Source organism: Tympanuchus pallidicinctus, unplaced genomic scaffold (assembly GCF_026119805.1).
Source record: "Tympanuchus pallidicinctus isolate F22 unplaced genomic scaffold, pur_lepc_1.0 scaffold22, whole genome shotgun sequence".
Lineage (NCBI taxonomy): Eukaryota > Metazoa > Chordata > Aves > Galliformes > Phasianidae > Tympanuchus > Tympanuchus pallidicinctus.
The window spans coordinates 22769715-22790293 of NW_026294739.1; the positions used below are offsets into that span (position 1 = coordinate 22769715).

At 44.9% G+C, this 20579-nt stretch overlaps 1 protein-coding gene across 15 annotated transcripts in view; it reads right to left on the minus strand.

The window, feature by feature from the left end:
- Nucleotides 1-20579, minus strand: part of MED12L (mediator complex subunit 12L) — a 101920-nt gene that overhangs the window by 7629 nt on the left and 73712 nt on the right. For 9 of the 15 annotated variants that reach the window (XM_052687478.1, XM_052687476.1, XM_052687475.1 and 6 more), the window contains 18 exons: nt 20234-20365; nt 18399-18626; nt 16298-16439; nt 15380-15500; nt 14515-14616; nt 13087-13200; nt 11323-11522; nt 10611-10799; nt 9649-9723; nt 9336-9526; nt 8861-9022; nt 7284-7395; nt 5999-6088; nt 5046-5155; nt 4444-4579; nt 3809-3976; nt 2185-2547; nt 1115-1271 (listed from right to left, as the gene is read on the minus strand). In XM_052687478.1, coding sequence (XP_052543438.1) covers nt 1115-1271; nt 2185-2547; nt 3809-3976; nt 4444-4579; nt 5046-5155; nt 5999-6088; nt 7284-7395; nt 8861-9022; nt 9336-9526; nt 9649-9723; nt 10611-10799; nt 11323-11522; nt 13087-13200; nt 14515-14616; nt 15380-15500; nt 16298-16439; nt 18399-18626; nt 20234-20365 — 2792 coding nt within the window. The remainder of the gene's footprint in view (nt 1-1114; nt 1272-2184; nt 2548-3808; nt 3977-4443; nt 4580-5045; nt 5156-5998; nt 6089-7283; nt 7396-8860; nt 9023-9335; nt 9527-9648; nt 9724-10610; nt 10800-11322; nt 11523-13086; nt 13201-14514; nt 14617-15379; nt 15501-16297; nt 16440-18398; nt 18627-20233; nt 20366-20579) is intronic. The other 6 variants (XM_052687470.1, XM_052687479.1, XM_052687473.1 and 3 more) reach the window with 4 other exon arrangements.

The following is a 20579-nucleotide window of genomic DNA, read 5'->3' on the forward strand; positions in this document are numbered from 1 at the left end:
CGTAATGATGGTAAGCTCATCTCCGTAAAGGAAGGCAAGGAACTGAACTAAAGCAGTTTTCTGGCTGGAAAAATTAAAAGGGCAAAAGAGCTCTGAAAGCTACCACTTGCAAATGAGAATGGAAAGTAAAAAGGCTATGGGCTGCATCCTCTACATCACACAGAATGTTTGACTGCCTCTGAAAAGCAAAAATTACATGCCAGATCAAAAACATGGTAGGAACAGCTCATCATGACAAGCCATGTTATCATTAGATGGCAGTAATTAATGCATTCTGTGCTGCCTGATAGAAAAATACGGACCTGTAGGTCCATGGACTTACAAAGGTACATCTTCTCCACTTTTTTCTTTCTGCTTTTTTAATGATCTTTTCTTAATTTCCTAGACACTGTCTGGTATTCTCTGAAGACTTTTATGTATCTTAAATACAAATTTAGTTACATTTGGAGCTTTAGAAAAAATATTCGACATTTATAACTGGATGCAAACATCTACGCTTCTGTGCATAATGCCTGAGGAGAGCAGAACATCTATCTTTCAAAACATCTGCTACACACAGCTCTAAAATACGTCGCTTAAATTGTTTACACCCTGCCTGGAAGAAACAAAACAAATGTACAAAAAAAAAAAAAAAAAAATCAGCTCAACCCAAATGCTGGAAAAATAAAAAAAAGTCAGCCCGCTGATTATTTCTTCCATCTTGTAGATGTTAAATTAGCCACCATGGTTCTTGGTCTGGATCAGATAAGAAATGAAATAGCCCCAAGGTCATTTGTTCCTTCTAATCATCTCTCCCTTATTTAACTTCTCTCTGAACTTTCTTAGAAAGAAAGCTTTCCTACAGCTTTCTTAGAAGAAAAACCCATCAGCGTCCCAAAAAACACACCACAAACCATCAGCGGGTCATTTTTGCTTCTCTACCAAACGAATTCAAGAGCTTAGCACAGCAGACCTACCAACGGAGAGCTCTTCTGAAAACTGGCTAACTGCAGGAATAAAACAAATGGCACTGCTGTCACAGCCTGCCTCAGAGTCAGGAACAAAACCCGGCTGCACTAAGTCAAATTTACCACCCAGCAACAAGAGCAGAGGTGAGCTCAAAGCTCAGACATACCTGGAGGGAGGGGCTGGTTCTGCGCGAAGAAGCCAGGCTGCTGCGGCTGCCCCACGATGGTGTAACCCCACAGGGCAGACTGAGGATGCTGCATCATTTGTGAGGGAACGGGCGAGTAATTGGGAGGCACTCTGTATGCGCTGCTCAGTGGATATTCCTTAAAATATACAGGAAAAGCGAATGTTACTGACATTCATACCTTACTAACTCATAAATAATGCCGATTTTCCTACTAAATTATTAAAGGATAGAGAGAGTTCCCATTGTCGTTTGCAATGATGTAAAAAACAGATTAAGTCTCAGGCTGCCCACAGGTAATTAACACTAACAACTTCCCCGAGACGCCATCCATTTCTATCTTATTAGCAGGCACCTTCGGCAGGCTACCGTTAGGCACAGCACAGGCCCACGTATCTGTACCGTTCTGCATCTGAAAGGAAACAGCAGGAGGACCTTCACTGAAATATCCAAAAGGCCAGAAAACTGTGTCCGAGTTACGTTTGTTTAAGATGCCAAACAATGACAAATGTAGCTGTAGTGCAGGCGGTGCTGGGCATATCTTCCAAACCCTTGCTCTATTGTGACCTTCACCCACACCTCAAAAAACATGAAAACCAACAGGGCCAACACGGCAGCGGCTCCGAACAAGCTGTACAGTAAAAAGGTGTAGCTGTGTGGAAGAGTGTCTTTCAAATTATTCTCTGTTTGAATGGGACCCAAGTTTGAGCCCATGTTTGCTCTCAGAACATAGTTTGAGCAGGAGGAATTTCAGAAAGTGAGAAAGAATGTATGTGCTATAATTTTACACCAAATGAGAAAGCGTGCATAGAACATGAGCAATACTCAGTGAGCGAAGATCCAGCCCAGCACCGTTTACATAGCACGGAAGGCCCTATGCACAGTACACTCCTCTGCACCGATTGTGTTTGATAGAAACCCAGCCTCCTGCTGACCATTTCCATTCTCTCTCTTTGATGGAACCCCCCCAAGTAAGGCACAACTTGTGAATGCAGCAAAGACAGCAAGGCGACGGGACGTTCCCAGCTCTGCACGAGGCACCAACCGCTTACATCAGCCTTAGAGCTCGACTTTGACTTCCTCTTCCTGCCCTTTGTCTTCTTGTCGTCATCCGTGCCGTGTTTTCCCTGATCAGAGAGCTCTCCTGACTTCCTTTCTGGTTCCTGAGACACAGGGGTGGTGGGCTCTTCCTCCTCCTCCTCTGGAGGCAGAGGCAAGGGCTCGAGGTAGTAGCTCCGCGGCTTGGGTTTGGGGTGCGCGTGGTACAGGAGCAGATGCTGCTGCTCCTCGTATTTGATCACCTTCCTGTCCATACGAACTGTGCCAAACCATGCCCAGGAGAGAGGAGCGGGATTTTTATGACCTTCAAACAAGTCCCAAGGGGACACCTTTTGTTTTGTTGAAACCTGAAGACCCTGTATTAAAATAAAAGTGAAGTCAGCACTTTAGGGAAGCTGAACAACACCGCAAACTACTTGCTTTTGTTCACCACGATCTGAATCACAAAATCCAGTGAGGGTCCTTTCCCCCCACAGAACGTACCACGTGCACGCTGATGGGCCTTCAGCCTCCATCCAAAGCTGCTGCTGGATAAAAGCTGTTATATTTTTATAGTAGCATTTGCTTGTAGCCATGCTAAAAATCTCAAGTTCCACCAATCACGTTTAGGAGGAAACGAGATACTGCAGAATTACATGTTCTAGCTTTCTTCCTCCCATAAATTCACCATAAAAAGAATGCTGGCAAAAACCCCTATCAGCACACTTTGTGTTTTCTCTTTCTTTCCTCCATGTTTTGTAAGCAGAAGCATCCCCTGCATCGTCCTCCCAGCATGTAAGAGGACAAAAAGTTTCCAGGTCAATCAAGCTCTCACATGTAGGATTTTGCTGAGAAAGCAAACACTGTTGTAAGAGTTTCAGCTCTTCAGCTACAAGAAGACCTAATTTTCCTTCTCGGTCAGTCAAGACACTGGATTACAAAATCAAGCAAGCTTCTGTCAGCACTCATTACATGAGGAGTCACAAATCGGCCGCGTTCTGTGGATCATCCGGCTCTGGTTTGTACAAGGTTTGGTGACAGACTTACGGACAAATCAGAAAGTGATTTCTGTCTCAGAAACCCCTGAGCTTGTATGGGTGGCATGAAGCTGTGTCCATTCCAGAGGCACTCAGATGAAGAGCTCTGACCTATCTATCTGCCACTCGGGAGAGGTGTCAGGAGAGGACAGTAGCACTGTCAGTGCTGATGCAGGATGGTGGTACTGCACACATCGCACTACGATGCTGGAATCTGAAAGCCCCTCTCCAAACCCACTCCTGGCTTCACACACTGCCCAAGAACCTTCACATGGATCATGCAAACAAACACCCTGCATGTGTATTGAAACCAGAATTACATTGGGTACCAAAACCCAGCCAGTCACTTACAACTGAACAGCGGTGTCCTGCAGACCTGGCACTGCACACTTTTGCATCATTGCTCAGTTAACAGGGATTGCACTGCTGAGGCTGAAGTTTGGTAAGGACTGAATGCATTAGCAAGCTGTACTCCAGCAGAAGTACAATACCTTTTGGATATTGGATATAAATGTGTGTATTATACAAGCTGTACACATTTACTTGAATTTCCCATGCATCAAAACATTACAAAAAACCAGAGATGAAGGTATGCATTTACTCTTGCCTGTTTCTTATCAATGGAGTCAAACCCTGCAATTTTGTTGCCCTTGGTGTCGATCAAGGATCCCATTGGCTCGCAAGTAATAATATCACAAGTCTGCTTTGGCAAAGGGAGCAGCTGGCGAACCTTGTCAATGCTGTCCGACCGCTTGTCTCCCAGCTCCTTCTAAGGGATAAACAAAGTGCTCAGTCAAACAGGAAGGTGGGAAAAAAGGAAGAGAAACATTGCACTGCTTTCACTATTAGAAAACGTCCAGTTAGGGGATGAATCATTTCCCTGTGCTTTTACTAAATTTAAACAAGTGTCCTTGCAGGCCCGTTTAGCTTGGTTTCAAGAAAACGAGTTACCTTGTTGGAGCAGATCATACAACATATGTAACACAAAGTGAATGCAAGTTTAGTGCCTCAAACATGACAAAAAAAAAGCAATTAAGTCTCTGTCAGGGTTCTGAATGTAATGTAACAATAAGAAGTATCTTCGTAGTTTGTCTCCCTGCCCTCACATTCCTGATTTCTTGTTTCCTTCTTCCCTTCCTTATTACTAATGCCACTTCATTCCCCCTTCTCTTTCCAAGGCACCAGAAATGACGAGATTCAAAAGAAACGCTGTAAATGATGAGACACAACACTTACTTTTAACTTTTTCACTAAATTCATGTAAGCCCTTTTGTTTTCCTCAGGCCCTCCCTGGGACGCGTTGGACAAGTCGGAGGCGAGCGTCCCGTTGATGAGGACACCCAGCATATCCAGCACGGTTGTGAACAAGTCGCTGCAGCGAAATGACAGATGTCACTGTGAGGAGCTGCCGCCCGGCGAGAGACCCAGGGCAGACATTCACAGCAAGGCCAGGCACGCAGCTCTTTACAGAAGCTGGATCTGCAGTGCTTTCTGCAGGCACACATCTCAGCATGCACACGCAGCCCCTGTGTACGTGCAGGATCGTCCCCGTGCACACATACATCTTACTGTGCACCACAGCACAGAGCTGCTGCCAGATGGCCACCAGGAACCACAGCTCTGCTACGGAATGCGCCCAGGTAAATGCTCATTAAGAAGCCACGTAAACAGTTTTTCCAATGCTCTCCAGAATAGAAGTGCTCCCCAGCTGAGCCCAGCTCTGAGCACATGAGTTGCAGCCAAGCAGTCACAGAATAATAATAAGAAAAACACAGCGATAGCATACATCCAATCTAGACTGAACACCACATTAAATAGCTTGTTTAAACAGCACATACTTGTTGGTCTGCATATCAACTGTTCCCGAAGTGATTATCTGGAGGAGCAGAAGTGCCCAGTCCGTGGTCCACTGGGTGCTCCTCTGCACAGTGTCAAACATGCCACCTACCTGCAAAATAACGCAGCAGACAGCAAAGCTCTGCATTTATCTCACACTTCCATTATCGTGTGTATTACTTATGAATAAAATTGTCAGTCAGCCCCACGTCTTCCTGTCTGCTGACTGCCATCCTGATGTGCTGACCTTCAGTAACTTTCCTCCCCACCCCACGCTCTCAGCAAAGTTTTACTTAAGAAGGAATTGTGGAAAAGCATTACAGTGTTCTGTCAAACAGCTTCACGTCTTCACCTGCTTGTTTGATGCAACAAATTTTGAAGTGTGTGAACAGATTCTCAAAACTGAAAAGTACTGAAGTAAAACTTTGTAGTTATTGCCTTCCCTCTATATGCAAAAACAAAAAACAAACCAGTGCACAGAAAAGGATGTGAGCAACAAGACAGCAGTGAATGAAAACTGCTACACGATACGCTTTACCCCACGAACAATTTTTCCTAATTTCTACCAGTATCGTATTTTAATGCAAAATAAGCCTTTCCATCAGGACTAGTCTGAAACAAGAGAGGTGGGAAGGGCACAGACCTCCTCGCTTTGCTGTGTCTCGGCCTGGGGGCACTCTGAGGTCCCTGCTGCCACAGCCAGCTCTGCCTGGGGCCACCACGCCTGTCCCCATGTCCCCAGCCAAGGGCCTCAGCCCACCCTGCAGGGCTGTGTCTGAGCACTCCTCCCCTCCAGCTCTGACCCTGACCCCCACCCGCGCGCTGACATCCCGTCTCCATCCTGAGGGAGGTGACAGATGCCCTCAGATCCCAATGCTCAGGGAGCGCCAGCCCCCGCAGTGCCACACGCAGCACTTCAGAGCAGCTGCTCCATACCAACACAAGATTTTCTTACCAGATTTAGACGAAGCTGTAAGGCTTCATGCATCATCTGTCTAGCTTTAACATCGCCCTGGTACCGTTCTTCCCTCCAGTTACTCAGGATCTAAGAGAAACCATTTGATTAAGGCTGTTTTCCACTTGCACAGGCATTTTTCCCCTATAAAATTTATGGTTTTGTGACTATTATCTTTAAGGAAACAGGAAGGAGTATTAACCTTCATATACTCATACCCGTTCAAAGCTTAGAGCAGATTAAACAAGCTAAAGAAATGTAAATATTTATAAAGAGCTGATGTTCTGCTCTCAATTATATGACTAGATCTTCCTGATGCAACAAAAGGAAAATGAGCAGCCTGGCTATGTGTTTGAGAACACAGTCTCAAACACTCCATTAAACTGGGTATGTAAATGGGTGTCTTGCATGGGATGCAGCTTCCCAGCAGAAAATGTTGGGTGCACAGGACAAGAAATAAGCAGAATCTCAGGGAAACTGCACCTGCTGTGTTACAGGGGGGAACCACACAGCAGAAGAGTCCACGTGGCAGCACTATCAGGAAAAAAAAAAACATCAAAAGAAATACCAAGGGCAAAAAAAGGTCAAAGGAATGAATTTAACCAGGATGTGGAAGTCAGAGCCTGGAGTTGCACTGAGCAGCAATATGAGCAAATAATGGCCCTACAAGTATTAATTTTCACTGTCACAGTAAGTTAGAGAAACTAGAGACCAAAAAAAGAGACATAATTGCACCACACCATGCACTGCATATGTTCACTTAAAGGACAGTCTGGAGAGTTAATGAGGTTCATGCAGGCACAGCAGGAACCAGGTGGGAACAAGGAGGCACAGCAGAATGAGCAGGGGGGGGAACAGCACTGGGGATTCAAACAAAGAGCAGCAGGGATGGTTTCTGTAGGCAATGTGCCAGTTAGAGACTAGCAGTATTTAAAAACATATATATATGTATGTTCCATAGTTTCAAGTCTCAAACCTATAAAAACTTCCTAAGACCAAACAAAAGACTGAGAAGCTTCCTCTCAGGACAAGAACTGAGCCAGGAAAGAACTGAACCAGACTCACATTCATTAAAGTTTGCTGGAACCATTTTAGGGAAAAAAAAAAAAAAAAGATGTATTTTCTGTAACAAATGGACAACACTTTTCCCCATTCTCTCCTCCCCTCACTGCTCCTTCCAGCAGGCCATGTGTTACACTTCTCCTGGTTTGAACCCCTCCTGGACGCGTCAAACCGGTGACACAAACGTCCGCTGAAGGAGCTGATGGTTACGTGCTGGTTGTACCTGATTGACTTGATTCTGCAGTGATGTTAGCAGCCCTTCCCGCTGCTCATCCTGTCCCTTAAGGCAAGTAAGTACCAAAGAAAGGAAAGGTTGCTGACTCAGGAGAGACATGCTTTAGGAGAGACAAACACAGAAGTCAATTAGTAATGCTATTCTGATAGTTCCCATCTCCACTCCCATCTTTGTTTTGTCTATTTTTTTTTTTCTGGGAGTAGCATTGCCTACATTTAGCTCTGTTTTTGTTTTTGTGAATGAAAGCCTCACAGGACAAATTAAAAGAACGTGCACCTAGAAGTAGGAAGAGCAGCAGCCACGTACTGTACGTGTCAGTGCAGAGAACCCACCTAGCTCAGGGCCCCGCATGGCCAAAAATCACACGGACACTCGCAGGTCTGACTCAGAACACGTTATTTTAAGACTGCTTTCATTAACTAGGGATATAATTGTGGTGGAGACCAGACAGCTAAAGCTTCTAATCCATCTGGTGGCCCGAAGTGAATCCCAAGTTTCCCCTCTGAGCACTGATTAAAATGAAAGGCAACTGAATCCCACTAAAATTTTACCATGGGTTTAGCATATGCAAATCCAGAGGTAGCTTTAACTGGTTGCAGGAAACATGCCATAACAGTGTAAGGGCATTCAGAATCCATATATGTATTCTTTAGAGTACTGTGTATCTGTTATGAACATAAAATGCAGGCAAACTGAGAGAAACATGCAGAGACAAACCTGGGAGTACAATAAACGAAGTAGAAGAAACACTAAAAACGTGAGCAAAGGGATCTGAGTAACAGCTCATGCAATGATTTTTACAGTTTTAGCTATGTAAACTCCTAGGAAATGACTCAAATCCTGAACAGAATAAAGCATACAACCACGCATACACATTTGTTTCATACAGGTATTCATTTCAACAGCTGTTTTCATTTGGCATTTAACTTGACTTCAGCAATTTCATTGACAACCAGACTAAAGGGACAGCAAAATCCCTAGGCCCTGTAGGACAAACCAATTAGAAGGCCTACATTTTCAAAAATCATGTTAAAATTGGGATTTTTCAGAGCTAAGGAACAACGTGGTAGGAGTACCTGTTGGCTTTTGCATTAATTGCCACAAGAAAAAAATGACAACTTGCAAGACAACCACTACTGCAATTGCAATCCTTGCTACAAAGTGGTGTAAATGCTTTTAATTCTATGCATAGAAGCCAAGACAGAGGAAGGGCTTAACAGTTTCTAGAGCCATGTTATTTGAAAGCGGCTTGTTTTAGGTTTTCTACACCAGAGCTTTCCCATGGGAAAAGAAACATTAGGCAAAAAGAGGTTCTACACTTCCCTCTACTGATGGATGCAGGACAGCCTCTGGATGATGTGTTACAGGACCTTCACACTTCATCTTCTGAGACCAATGGTATTTTGCAGACTAAATTAAACCTGAGCCCTGGCTGGGGTTGGTAACTTACATGCTGCAAAGAAGTGAACCAATGAGGTCTTGTGATGCAACAACCCAGTGCCCAGCACAGCCCTCCTTCAAAAATACCTGCCAGCTCTGTTTACAGAGGCCTCCCAAGGTCATACCTCTTTTGCTTCTGTCTATCTCTTTCCTTCTTAGAAGATGACCCCAAATGCTGACCTTTCTCCAGCTCCTCTCCCGCAGCTTTCAAGACCCTACCTTGCACTGAGGTAGGTAGTTTTGCAATCAAGGGAGCCACCAGCCACACTCCTCGCCACTCAGAGGAACTAGAAATAGAACAAGCTTATTTCAGCCAAAGTATCCGTGCAGTTCTGCAACCAGTGCTAGCTGCTACAATACCAAACTGCTTTAATAAGGACACAACACATCTGCAGTAACTAGTGTGGACAGAGCAATCGTAATCTCTGGTTTCCGAAAATTCAAGAATAATTATAGCAAATAATTTATTGTTAAACTAAGGTACACAGCAGTAATCTTCAGGTAAGTCATCCCTGTTTCAAGAGCAAAAAGTCTAGGCAATCTACGCATAATTAAGCATCACGTTGGCTAAAATAATTAAAAAGGTGCTACAGAAAATACCTTAGGAATGTCTTTTTACCATTCTGTCTTGTATTACTTGTGTCAGCATTTCCAACAGAGTTTGGATTGAAGAGGCCTATACCAGAGTTAGAAGAGTTATTGTTTAGATCAGCGGATTGCTGAAACACCTCTATTGTCGCCTTTGCAATATTATCCAACAAGCTGTTCATTTCAGCCACAGACCCAGAACCCTACAGTAAAACATAAGTAAACTAGCACATTCATGGTATGTTTGCTCATGGACTACGTTAAAATTTAACATACTTTTTTGCATTAAATATTTAGCTAAGAAAGGCTGAAGACAAATACTCACAGGCTCCTTCATGCACTGCTTGATCATTAGTTGCAGCTCCAACCAAGACTGCCGGAGAGTCCACTGGTCTAAGTTCTGGGTAGGAATCAGCATTACAAATACACGTGTCAACACTTGAAAGGTTTGAGGGGGAAAAGGTCTCACAGTACGTGCAAAAACCTGATCTTACGAGCAGACCATCACCAGCAGCACTCTGAAAATCTGATGACATGTTGAGATACCAGACCTCCCTGAGAACGCATGCTGACTGTCTGCTCTCATTACTCAGTACCTCTAATGTGCAACTTTTCTGAATAAAACACGCTCTGCAAAATCTGAGCCTAGTTAAATACAAGTGCAGAAAATGTAATTTGCCCTTTCATTAGCAATTACATTCAACCATGGTATTGCCATGCAAATAGATGTGGTGTATTTGGTACAAGGCCATCCAGACACCACCAAGTTAAATCCAGCAGCTGAAGTGACTATTTTGCAGCACACCAATTTCTTTTACTCTCGTTCTGGACGTCACTGATTTCAACCTTCAAAGTTCTACTCAAAGAAACACAGTTCTGTAGTTTGAGAAATGAAATGCTCCTGAGCTAGCTGAATTTGAACAGATGATCAGCTGAGGACCATGCAGACAGCACCTGAGCCTTTTCTACGGAGCACAAATGTCTTTCTGCCATTACAGAGCTCTCCTGCAGAATGCATCCCACCTCAGCAGCTCCCAGAGCTGCTCCCTTCCAGCAGCTGCCCAGTGACTGACACACAGCAATGGAATCAGAAGCAATGAAACACCAGAAGTCACACTGCAAGATGGCTATAGCAAAGACTGGGGATCCTGAGCACATGGGACTTCTAAAGAATTATGGCCTACTGCTAGATTGCACCAGGAACTGCAAAGCAGTGCTGCTGAGTGACAGCCTAAGAGTTACTACATGAGTGGCAATTTTTCCCCTTCCTTTTGTCCATTGCTTTACCTGAAGTATGCGTTTGATGTGCTGCCTCTGAGGGTTGTCCCCCTCGGAGCATTCTTTCACACCATGAGGATAACAGATAAGCTGAAGAAGTTTCTGCGCTTGCTTGTTTGAAAGAACAGGATCCAAAATTAGATCTTTATCTGTGCACAGCCTTTCAGGTTCTTTTAAACAGTGCTCTCCAACCCATTCCTGTAAGTAATTAGATAACAGATTCACAGGATCGCTTCAGTGTAATACTGACGTCTGGTAAACTAAACAGAAAAGGGATTTTCAGCATGCAAAACTTAAAAGGGAAATACTGTTCATGTGAAACTATGAATGTCTTCCATCATTCATACCTGAAAGTGTAAGACCTAACTTTTGGTTCCAAAAGTTTATTTTATGCTTTGAAAGCAACTTTGCAATAGAACAAATATCACTGCAAAAGGACTTTGAACAGACAGCTGATGGGCTCTTCTGCTCAAGAGCCAGGTAGGAAAAATAAATCTGAGAGCACAGGTGGATGCTAGAAACTACCTTATGCTTTTGTATATTTCTTTTTAGCCTTGATAACATCCTACTCAGTGTATTATCAAACCAGTGCAGGAAGACCAGTGAGAACTCATATACTGAAATATTTCAGCACCAATCATTCTGCACCACAATACACATGATCCTTTTCAAATGAAACGCCATTCCTTCTCTACGTGAAGAGTGCAGCTGCACACATTACCTGCTGGCAAATGCTTCTGAGCACGTATCTGGCATACTCGCTTAAACTGGCAGTTTCTATGGAAACAGCTTTTCCACGTGACTTCAGAGCGTGAGAGGAGGCCCACATCTCGTCCCCAGGGATCTCATCCAGCAAGCCTCTCACGGGCAGCTCCTCGCTCTTCACGGGGGTCACGCTGCTGCTGCCGATCTCAGCATCACCTGCAGAGCAGGAGCACAGGGTGAGCGCTACCCAAAGCCCGGTGCCTGCAGGCAGGGGCATCTCCTGAGGCATGGGAGCAAAGAAGGGCTGAGGCAGCGCCGGGAGTCTGTCTGAAAACCGCTATGCCCAGCGCATCGCCCACCTCCTTCCTTTTGTGTAACATCTTTCTGATGGACGTTTCAGAAGTAGAGAAAGCTTTATACGAACTCAACACAACTTAAAGCCTGGTGTGCTCCACGGGCAAGGGCCCACTAGTGCATGGAATTGCTTTGGCAGATAAGGAAGAGTTGGGTTACTTGTTCTTCTCAGATGACTCTTTTTGTTCCAAGTCTTCTCTCTACTCTGATTTATAAACACTCTACGCATCAAGAGACAAATTTGGGCTGATGGTTCCCTCAGTCTGTTTCACCATGGACTTCTTCACCAGAGAGATGGACCTTTGTGGGAACATAGAAGGGCAGCACACGCTGAGGGAGCTCTGGCAGAGCCCAGGACCCCTTCCTCTCTGCAAGGCATCAGCTCAGCACAGCCACACCACCTGCCTGAAACAAGCAGGGCTGAGCAGACAAGACAGGGTGCAAACAATCAAATCTGTAAAAGTTTTAACATGACTGATGTTTAAGGCTTCAAAACCTCGGATGAGGAAGAAGATGCAGCTACAGGGTGGAAGAGTGGAGAAATGAGCCCAAACTGCTGTACACAGTAACACCCTGTGAGGCCATACAGAAGCGTGCACGATGACAGCCTGCACGTGAAGCAGGCTAACACAGCCAAACATCTCAAGTCAGCAGAAATTTCTGTGGATCATACCTGGTTCACCATTATGACAGCCATCCTCTAGAAAACCCCTCATTTGCTATTAGCATCACCAATCAACATGGCATGACAAGTCTCATCATTAAGGACCACAGGGTTTTGAGACAGTTCTGAGATAGTGGCCAACAGAGAACAAAACACTGGCACTCAAGCTGGAGGTACATCTCTGTGGGCATGTGCACCTCTGGAACACCTTGCTTCTTTAACTGGACGTTTACTTAGCTCCAAAAATATACATCATCATAGCTCACAAAAGCTCTAACTGAGCAGAAGCCAAACCAAAAATCTGAGGCAGTTATTTGTTTGGATAAATACTATCTCCTTGTTGATGGACCATTGCATAGCAGTGATTCTTCTTCATGTTCTTCAAGGACTGACATACACAAATTGGGGTGAAGGAAAGAAAAAGACGAGAAAAGAGATCTGAGACCTTATTTCCTCTATGTACTTGATTGACTCGCCAGAGTTAGAAATGTACTGGAGTTTGGTATGGGGAGGTCCAAGCACAAAAAGTTGGATCTGCTTGGAGCCATCAGCTGGCACTGACTCACCAGAGAAACTCTGCCTCCTGGCCCGAGAGGGAAATGCTACTCGCATGCTTCAGGAGCACAGACAGCATCTACATTTTAGTTCTGTCAGCAGGGCTTTCCTCTCCCAGAAGCATCCCCAGGGATGTGAACTAGCACTACCAGGTTTTGACCCGAGCTCTAGAACAGAAGTGTTACACGTTACTCTGCGTAATCTTACCAAGCATCAGAATAGCTTTTAAGACTGCAAACACAGCTCCCACTTCTATACTGTTGTGAGCAGCAGCCAAGAGGTGACGATCACAAGAAGAGCGAATTCCAGGAAATAGCTTTCCTATGGAAAGAAGGATAAATCTTGTAGAAAATGGTTACGCTTTACATCTACAATAGCTACAGAAGTACAGTAACTGAATGAAGAACTGAACATCCTAACTGAAGCTGAAGACCAATGCTAAGTCATGGATACATGGTGCTTTGGCTCTGAATGGCAGCCCAGCAGTGTCCACACAGCCATGGTGATTTTGTTTGTTGCTGCCACACCACGAGGATGCTGACCAGGCACAGCAGGGCAGCCAACCCCAGCTGACCAAAGAGATTCTCAATACCATGTGGCATCGTGCTCAGCAACACAGACTGGCAGGAAAGAAAGGGGAAGCAGGGGATGTTCGGAGTGATGCCATTTGTCTTCCCAAGAAACCACTATGAGTGGTGAACACTCACTTATTTTGCCTGAGTAAGAGCAGCTCATTCATTTCTGTTCAAAAAAGAAACTACTAATTTTAGACAGAAGAACTGACATCATTTAATAGTTTAAAATAATAACTGCTTTCAGTTTATTCCTCCCTTAGAAACAGCCTTGTCATCAAGTCTGCTGAAATATTTAGAAGTCAAAACACAGGTGATTTCAATGGTTATTTCCTTTTAACTGCTACCTACTTGTTCCTTGCCCCTTTCCTTCCTCTTTTGGTCTGTGGCAGAACACACAGGTCAGACCACAGAGCATTCCAATTAAGAAGGAAAGACACGTTAATATAGTCTGAGGTCCAATTTCCTCACGTTTCTGCTGTTGGACTATAGGTGTTTCACTGTGCCCTGTTTTAAAAGCACATTAATTTCTAATTACACACAAAGCTATCAAACTGCGTTACGTTTATCTCTATTCACTTCTATCACCCTGCAGAAAGATCCCACTGAGAGCCACCACTGCCCCAGCAAAGCCAGCACAACAGAGCATGGCCGAGGTGCTGCCAGCACACAGGGACATGGCTGCTGCAATGAAATTCACAGACAGAATGAGAGCTATCAGAACAGAACTCCTAAAGCTCTTTCTCTGCTGAAGTGTACATGGGTGCTGCTTTAAAACATAATTCTTTTTCTTAAGATACGGAATTAATATGGTGGAGCTTGCCAACAGAGTAAATACCTCAATGGCCAGCTCTTGTTAATCAACAAGTTTCAGTGAACATACAGAGTTTCATAAGCACGCAGAACTTCATTTTACAAATAAAGAATTCTACACAGTAACTTTTCACTTGTGAAGACTTTTTTCCTTTAAGCAGGCTGCATTTCTAATTGTACCACGGATATTTTCACACAATATCTGAAGCCACTGCTCTGAAACAAAAGGAGCACTCAGCAGGCAGCTTACCTGCTCCCTGGGGGAAGAGGCAGACCTGCGGTGTCCTGAAGAGGTGCAGGAGAAGCCGACAAGTCATCCTGGCCCCAGGCTCAGCATCTGGGTCCCCACAGGCTATGGAATATGGGACACGGACGTAGGGCATCTACCCAGGACCTCACAAGTCATGCTGTCAGGCCTGGAAAGGTTTTACTTCACAGCCCCATTTTAAATGCAAGTATAATAATTTCATCATCAGGAATTAGCATTTCTGGCCTTGAGCCACACAAAACCAGGAAAGAACAGCATGATTTTTGTTAAGCCAGAGTCCTAACTAATGGCAGAAATGAATACACGATTAAACTGGCTTATGAAAGTCAGAATAGAAATAAGAAACACAAATCTAGGCAAAAAGTGAAAAGAAACATGCAATGTGGCCAACAAAGAGGAACACAGGTTCCAGGCTGGATGCTAGGATGATATGTCAGAGAGAAAATGCCAACGTCGGGCACTGATAGCAGAAGGAAATGAGAGACAGATGCTTGCTGTGGGCTGCAGAAGATACAGGTGATCTTCCAAGATGTGTCTAAGCACAACTTCAGTAGATCTGGTAGACATCCAAGCATGCAGAGTAGAGCACGAAAGTCCTGAGCAGAAAGTGATGCTGCATCACACAAGACAGAGCACTGCCAGCAGCTCTGCCACCACTTGTCAGCCATGGGAGCTCTGCTGTAACCCAGCATCACTCCTTTTGGGAACTACAGCGACATACATGCTGTACGTGCACCAGGTGGCTCTTCCTACAGGAGAGCTCCTCTCACTTCTTACTCACTCAAAGGAAACTCCCTAAAACATCTTCAGCCTTTCATTCTAAGTTTTTCTCTCGGTGTGTTCTTACCAGCTGCCAGAAGAGAAGGCAGTGCTACGTGCTGAACGACATCTTCCAGAGAAAAGCACTGCCGGGCAATCAGTATGGCAATGAAAGTGGCCAGGGAGTCGTGGAATGACAGATCACTCACCTGGGAGGGAAAACATGGCAATGCTTCACATGACAGTGCACAGCGCTGCCATGATTATTAAGGAACTCACCAGGAGAACAAACAGTAAAACGTGTCCATGTGAGCAACATCTGCGCATTTCAGTGCGCCCGCAAACTTTGTGACAATACTGACAGCTCTTAATTTTAAAATACATCTGTTTCAGATATCACAAATTAATTCCAAAGTAACATCCACTAGCCTTATACCAATCTGGGAAAATATTACCACTCAATAAAAACTGATAACACTACCAATAACTAACCAATAAGAATATATCCCCAACATTCACAGCTTCAATCAGTTCCTAAACTGAGGATCGACCTATTGGATCAGATATTGAATACAGTTACTCATTATAATCTTGTTGACTTTGACAGGACTATGGCAACTTGTATCGGAGAGAAAAGAACAGAAAACACCTCTAGAGTCTAAAAGCCAGAGTCATTAAAATAGGGATGGTTACTTACACATCCACCAGCATTTTAGAGAAAGTGCATCTGCTCCTTTCCAAAAGCCCCTCCAAATCTTACATACTGTTCCACAACAGAGAGAAAACTCTAAGCACTGCCCCCATTTAACATTCAAACTGAAGATGTAGGAAAGAATAAAAATCAGAAATCTCAGTCCAAAGTCCAACGAAAAGCCTTGAAAACTTCAGCAGATAAATGACTAAACTGTGCCCAGCATTATGTACTGAATGGGGACCTTACTGCAACTCTGTGTGTTTCCCAGGTAAAGAGGTTCAAGAGGTACTTCAGAAGGTAGTGTGAACTTACATCCACACTGCAGAGCAGATCATTGAAACCCCACACGTGATTGGAAGAGCAGCAAAGAGCTTTGACAACCCCCAGCCACTCTGAGCTCAGCACGGTGCAGCACGCCGTCAGCTCTGCACAAAGGTTTGCTATGTCATTAATCCTAGGAGAGAAGAACAAAAAGAAATATTCAGGTCAAAGCAAATTCCTGCTTGGCAAAAGAAAGGGCATTTCCCTACTCAAGGTGGAGGTAATGGCCAAATACAATTATGCTGCACATAATCTTAAGCTATCCAGCTGCGGACAACTGCAGCACCCAGAAGAAACAATGCGTGACTCGCAGCCCATGGCATGCACAGATCTGCCATGGGGCCTTTATTTTGTGCAAACCCTGCTGTACACCCCCAGCAATACTGGCTTTCCTGCCCACTGGGCGCACTGCCTTTCCTCAGCACTGCCCTGCAAACAGCAGCAATGATCTCTGTCACGCAAACATGCCACAAGAAAGCAGTGTGTGCAGTGCTCCTCACCCCAGCCCTGTCAGCTCGCCCTGCACCAGGCAGCACTACTGCTTGAGAGCAGGGAGAGAGAACATCAAACGGCATGAATGAGTTCTTCTGAGAGCCTGGTGGAGCTGTAGATGTGCCAGTTCACTGCAGGGGAGTTGGGCCACACAGCCTCAAAGGCCACCTCCAACTCAGGTGATTCCTGAATTTCTGATTCTGTGAATTTCATTCCATGCGGTTTCAGAGTTGCATATTCTGCAATGTGTGATTCAGCGTATGACTCAGTTAAATGACATTCTTAAAAACAGAGCAGAACTGACTCAGCTCAGCACAAGTTATTTTCCCCCTGTTCCACACCAAAACTTTTTTGGACACATTTCCTCTTTGCTGGTGTACAGAATTGCTTCATCTCAGCCGCTCCTCTCTGCCAAGATGCTCCAAGTTCCCCAGATGCCTTCAGACCGTGGAAGCGGAGAAAGGCACAGGTACAGCACACAGCCTGGGCAGGAGCCAATCCAAAGGAAAAATATTCCCCAATCCCCCAGGTTTTGTGGTTTGCCAGCAGCCTTTACAATGACAGCTGGCTACTGCTGCAATGAGGCCTAACTACCGAGACTATCTTCATACATACTGGAACAGTACTGGAACACCAAAGTCCGGCAATTTTCATTGTTTAACAGGAACGAAGGTGCTGGGGACAGGCATAAGGGCTAGATCCCAAACCAGCACCCCTTTCGTCCTACACCAGGGACTGCATGACTGGAAAACAGAGCAAGGCAGCTTTAGTGCAACCGTGCTGCTTTTGCACAAGAAGAGGTGATGCACAGAGGAAGGAGAGATGTAAAACTCTACACCAGTGTGAGTAATTTTACTGCAGGGGTTCTTCACTACGCTTCTTCAGTACCTTGAGATCACCTAGAAAGCTCTAAGAGGTGTAAGGTCCAGCAGTGACACACAGGATCAGACCAAACTGCACTGCGACAAGAGCTGGATCCTGCTGGTGCTACAGGCAGACAGAGCTGGGCAGCCTGCTGGGTGCTGATGCCACCCTACTCTCCAATGGCTGGAGCCCTGCTGGAGCCATGCTCTGTGAAGTCTAAGCTACTCTTAGCATCCAGCTGACAGTTGTTATAAATCCAGTTGCTTCTACCCAATAGAAATTTTGAATACTTCTTACAAAACAGTTTTTGAAAAGTTACATATTACCTACAAAGACGAATTTCATAAAGAATAAATTAACTCGCACACGTAATGAATTAAGCACAGATTGCATAATAAGGAAATGATCTAATGCAGAATCTTCCATTGTTTGCAGGCATCTAATGGGCAAAGACTGCACTGAGCTGGCCTACTCAGAACAACACATCTGCTGACGTTACAGCTTCCAGCTTACCCTACAGTGAGCAGCTCCTACTAGTTACTCCTTTCTGTCAAATTATGCAGGTTGATTTAATTGACGTCACTTAAAGGAAACTCACTAAATACATTTGCAGCAATCAGAAAGAGTAATGAATGAAAACTATTGCAACAGAGACACAAACCAAACAGGTGAATGGAAATCTTACGTGTGCCATGTAAAAACGCACACAGTTCCAACTGCAGAGGGTCTCCCTTACCTCCCTGCATCTTGGTGCCCCATGCACACATTCATGAGAGCGTTGCAGACGAAGCTGTAGCGGTTGGCTGCGTTGTCGCTCAGGATCTTGCCCAGCATTGAGTAGTTAATGCTGTGAGCAGAAGGGTTCTCAATAAAGTCTAGCATGAACTCCGGATCCCACAGCAGATTGGAATTTGAAGGCTGAACGTTGCTGTATATTGTTTGCTTCACCTTAGAACAGGCACTACTGAGGATCAAAACAGAGAGAGTTGCCAAAAACAGAGGTATCCTGCACAGATGTCACTGGGCACGGTGGGATCACCAAGTCCTTGATTACCTCTGCGCACAGCATCAAAGCCCTGCTTGGTAAGAAGCTTCTGTGCCATCCACTGACACTGTGAGTGGCCAGGTAAAGGAGCACACACGTATTCCTTTTGGCAGTGACTTACCAAACACCACAGGCTTTCCTTGTAAGTTGTCAAAAAGCGAATAAACTGTTTATTAAGGAAAGTTTAGAGAGTGCGATTAAACACACTAACAATGCCAAACTAAAACACGCAGATCACCAAGTAAAACCCAGCTGAGAAATACTGCAGAGGGAATCATAAGTCATCGCCAAAGCACTGCAATGCCAGAAAGGTAAGTCTCAAAATTTGTACGTTTATGAACTGTATTTTATGGTCCCTTCAAACTGATGTAGAGAAACAGCAGGACTTGCAGCACGCTAAGAAGCTTCTAAAGCAGTTACTGGTGCAGGTCAGTGGGTTTGGTTTTGTTTTAATAGCAGTACGGAAGCCAAGAAGAACAGCAGCGACACAACACATCCGATATACAGCTGCTTAGGAAATGTATGCATAAATTTCACTGCCAGTTTTCACAGAACTTCCAGCTCCGCTTATCTGAAAAGGGGGCTTCAAGCCACATTACTGGCTGATTTTATATCCCAAATATCTCTGGATTATTAGATGACAATTTGAATTTCTGTTGCAGGGTAGGATGTTTCTTGAATTAGTGAACTTCAGATTTTAGGTAGAAGAATGACCACACATCTAATACGTTTCTGTAGTTCTTTAGTTTCATTTTCCTATTGTTTCTCAAACTAAATACCACTATTCCCACATGCTCATAAACTCGTTGAAAAATTATTACTGAGAACTCTGCTCTTGCTCACCATGAAACAAAGCCCACAAATCTGAAACACACAGCTCAAATCCAGGTGTATAACTTAGGAGGGGAAACAGTAACAGGGATGGTTTGTCACTCTCACAAGGCACATACTTGCATTTGAAAGGCTTTCCATCCCCCTTTAAAAAGTAAGAGCCATAAATACAGCATATGACTATCTAAAGTATTATTTTAATTAAAAAATCAAGGAACTGAACAACGGAGCACAAAACTTCACAAACTCCAACATGTTTGTGTCTCTCTCCACATCAAAGAAATATTTAACAGAATGGCAGAGCTGTGCCAACCCAGAGTTTGCTATTTTCTGTCCCGCGCTGTAACTACAGCCGATCACTAAAGCCTTACAGGTCAGCACTACGCCGCAGCAAATCGGCTCCACGAACCCTGAGAAGTGGAGGCATGGGAAGGGCAAAGCTGTGCAGCACCACTGCCTCCCACCTCGCCCCATGCCCTCACTGCGCTGCCGAGCAGAGCAGATCCCTGCCACTGCTCCTCCAGGGCAGCTGCAGCACCTACAGCAGCACTGCTCTGCTGCACGGAGCACAGGCGGGAGGACTGTACCCATAAAGGTAAAGCTGCAGAGATGGCGGCGCATTTTCCACAGAAAGCAAACTGAACTGAAAGCCCAGGAGTCTGCAGCAGGCGAGGAACGATCCCAGTAGAACTCACCTGAAGAGGTCTCCAAACTTGCTTCGCAGGTGGCTGCAGGACACATACAGGTCATAGAGGTAGGCCAAAATACATCTTTCTGGGGAGGAACACTCTGAGGGATTAACAACATGCTTCACCACTCCACACAACCTGCAAAGATAAAACCATTCCGAGTTCATCCCACCACATCTCGTATCGTTACATGTCACAAAACCCCTTGTTGGCAGGGTGATGGCAAGCCTTGCGTGCACAGACTGATGGGGCCCACGTGAATTTGGTGCCACCTGTGAGCTACGTGGGTGCCAGAGGAGGGGATACAGAGGTGCTGGGGACAACCGAGCAAGAGGGCAGCAAATCAAGACCC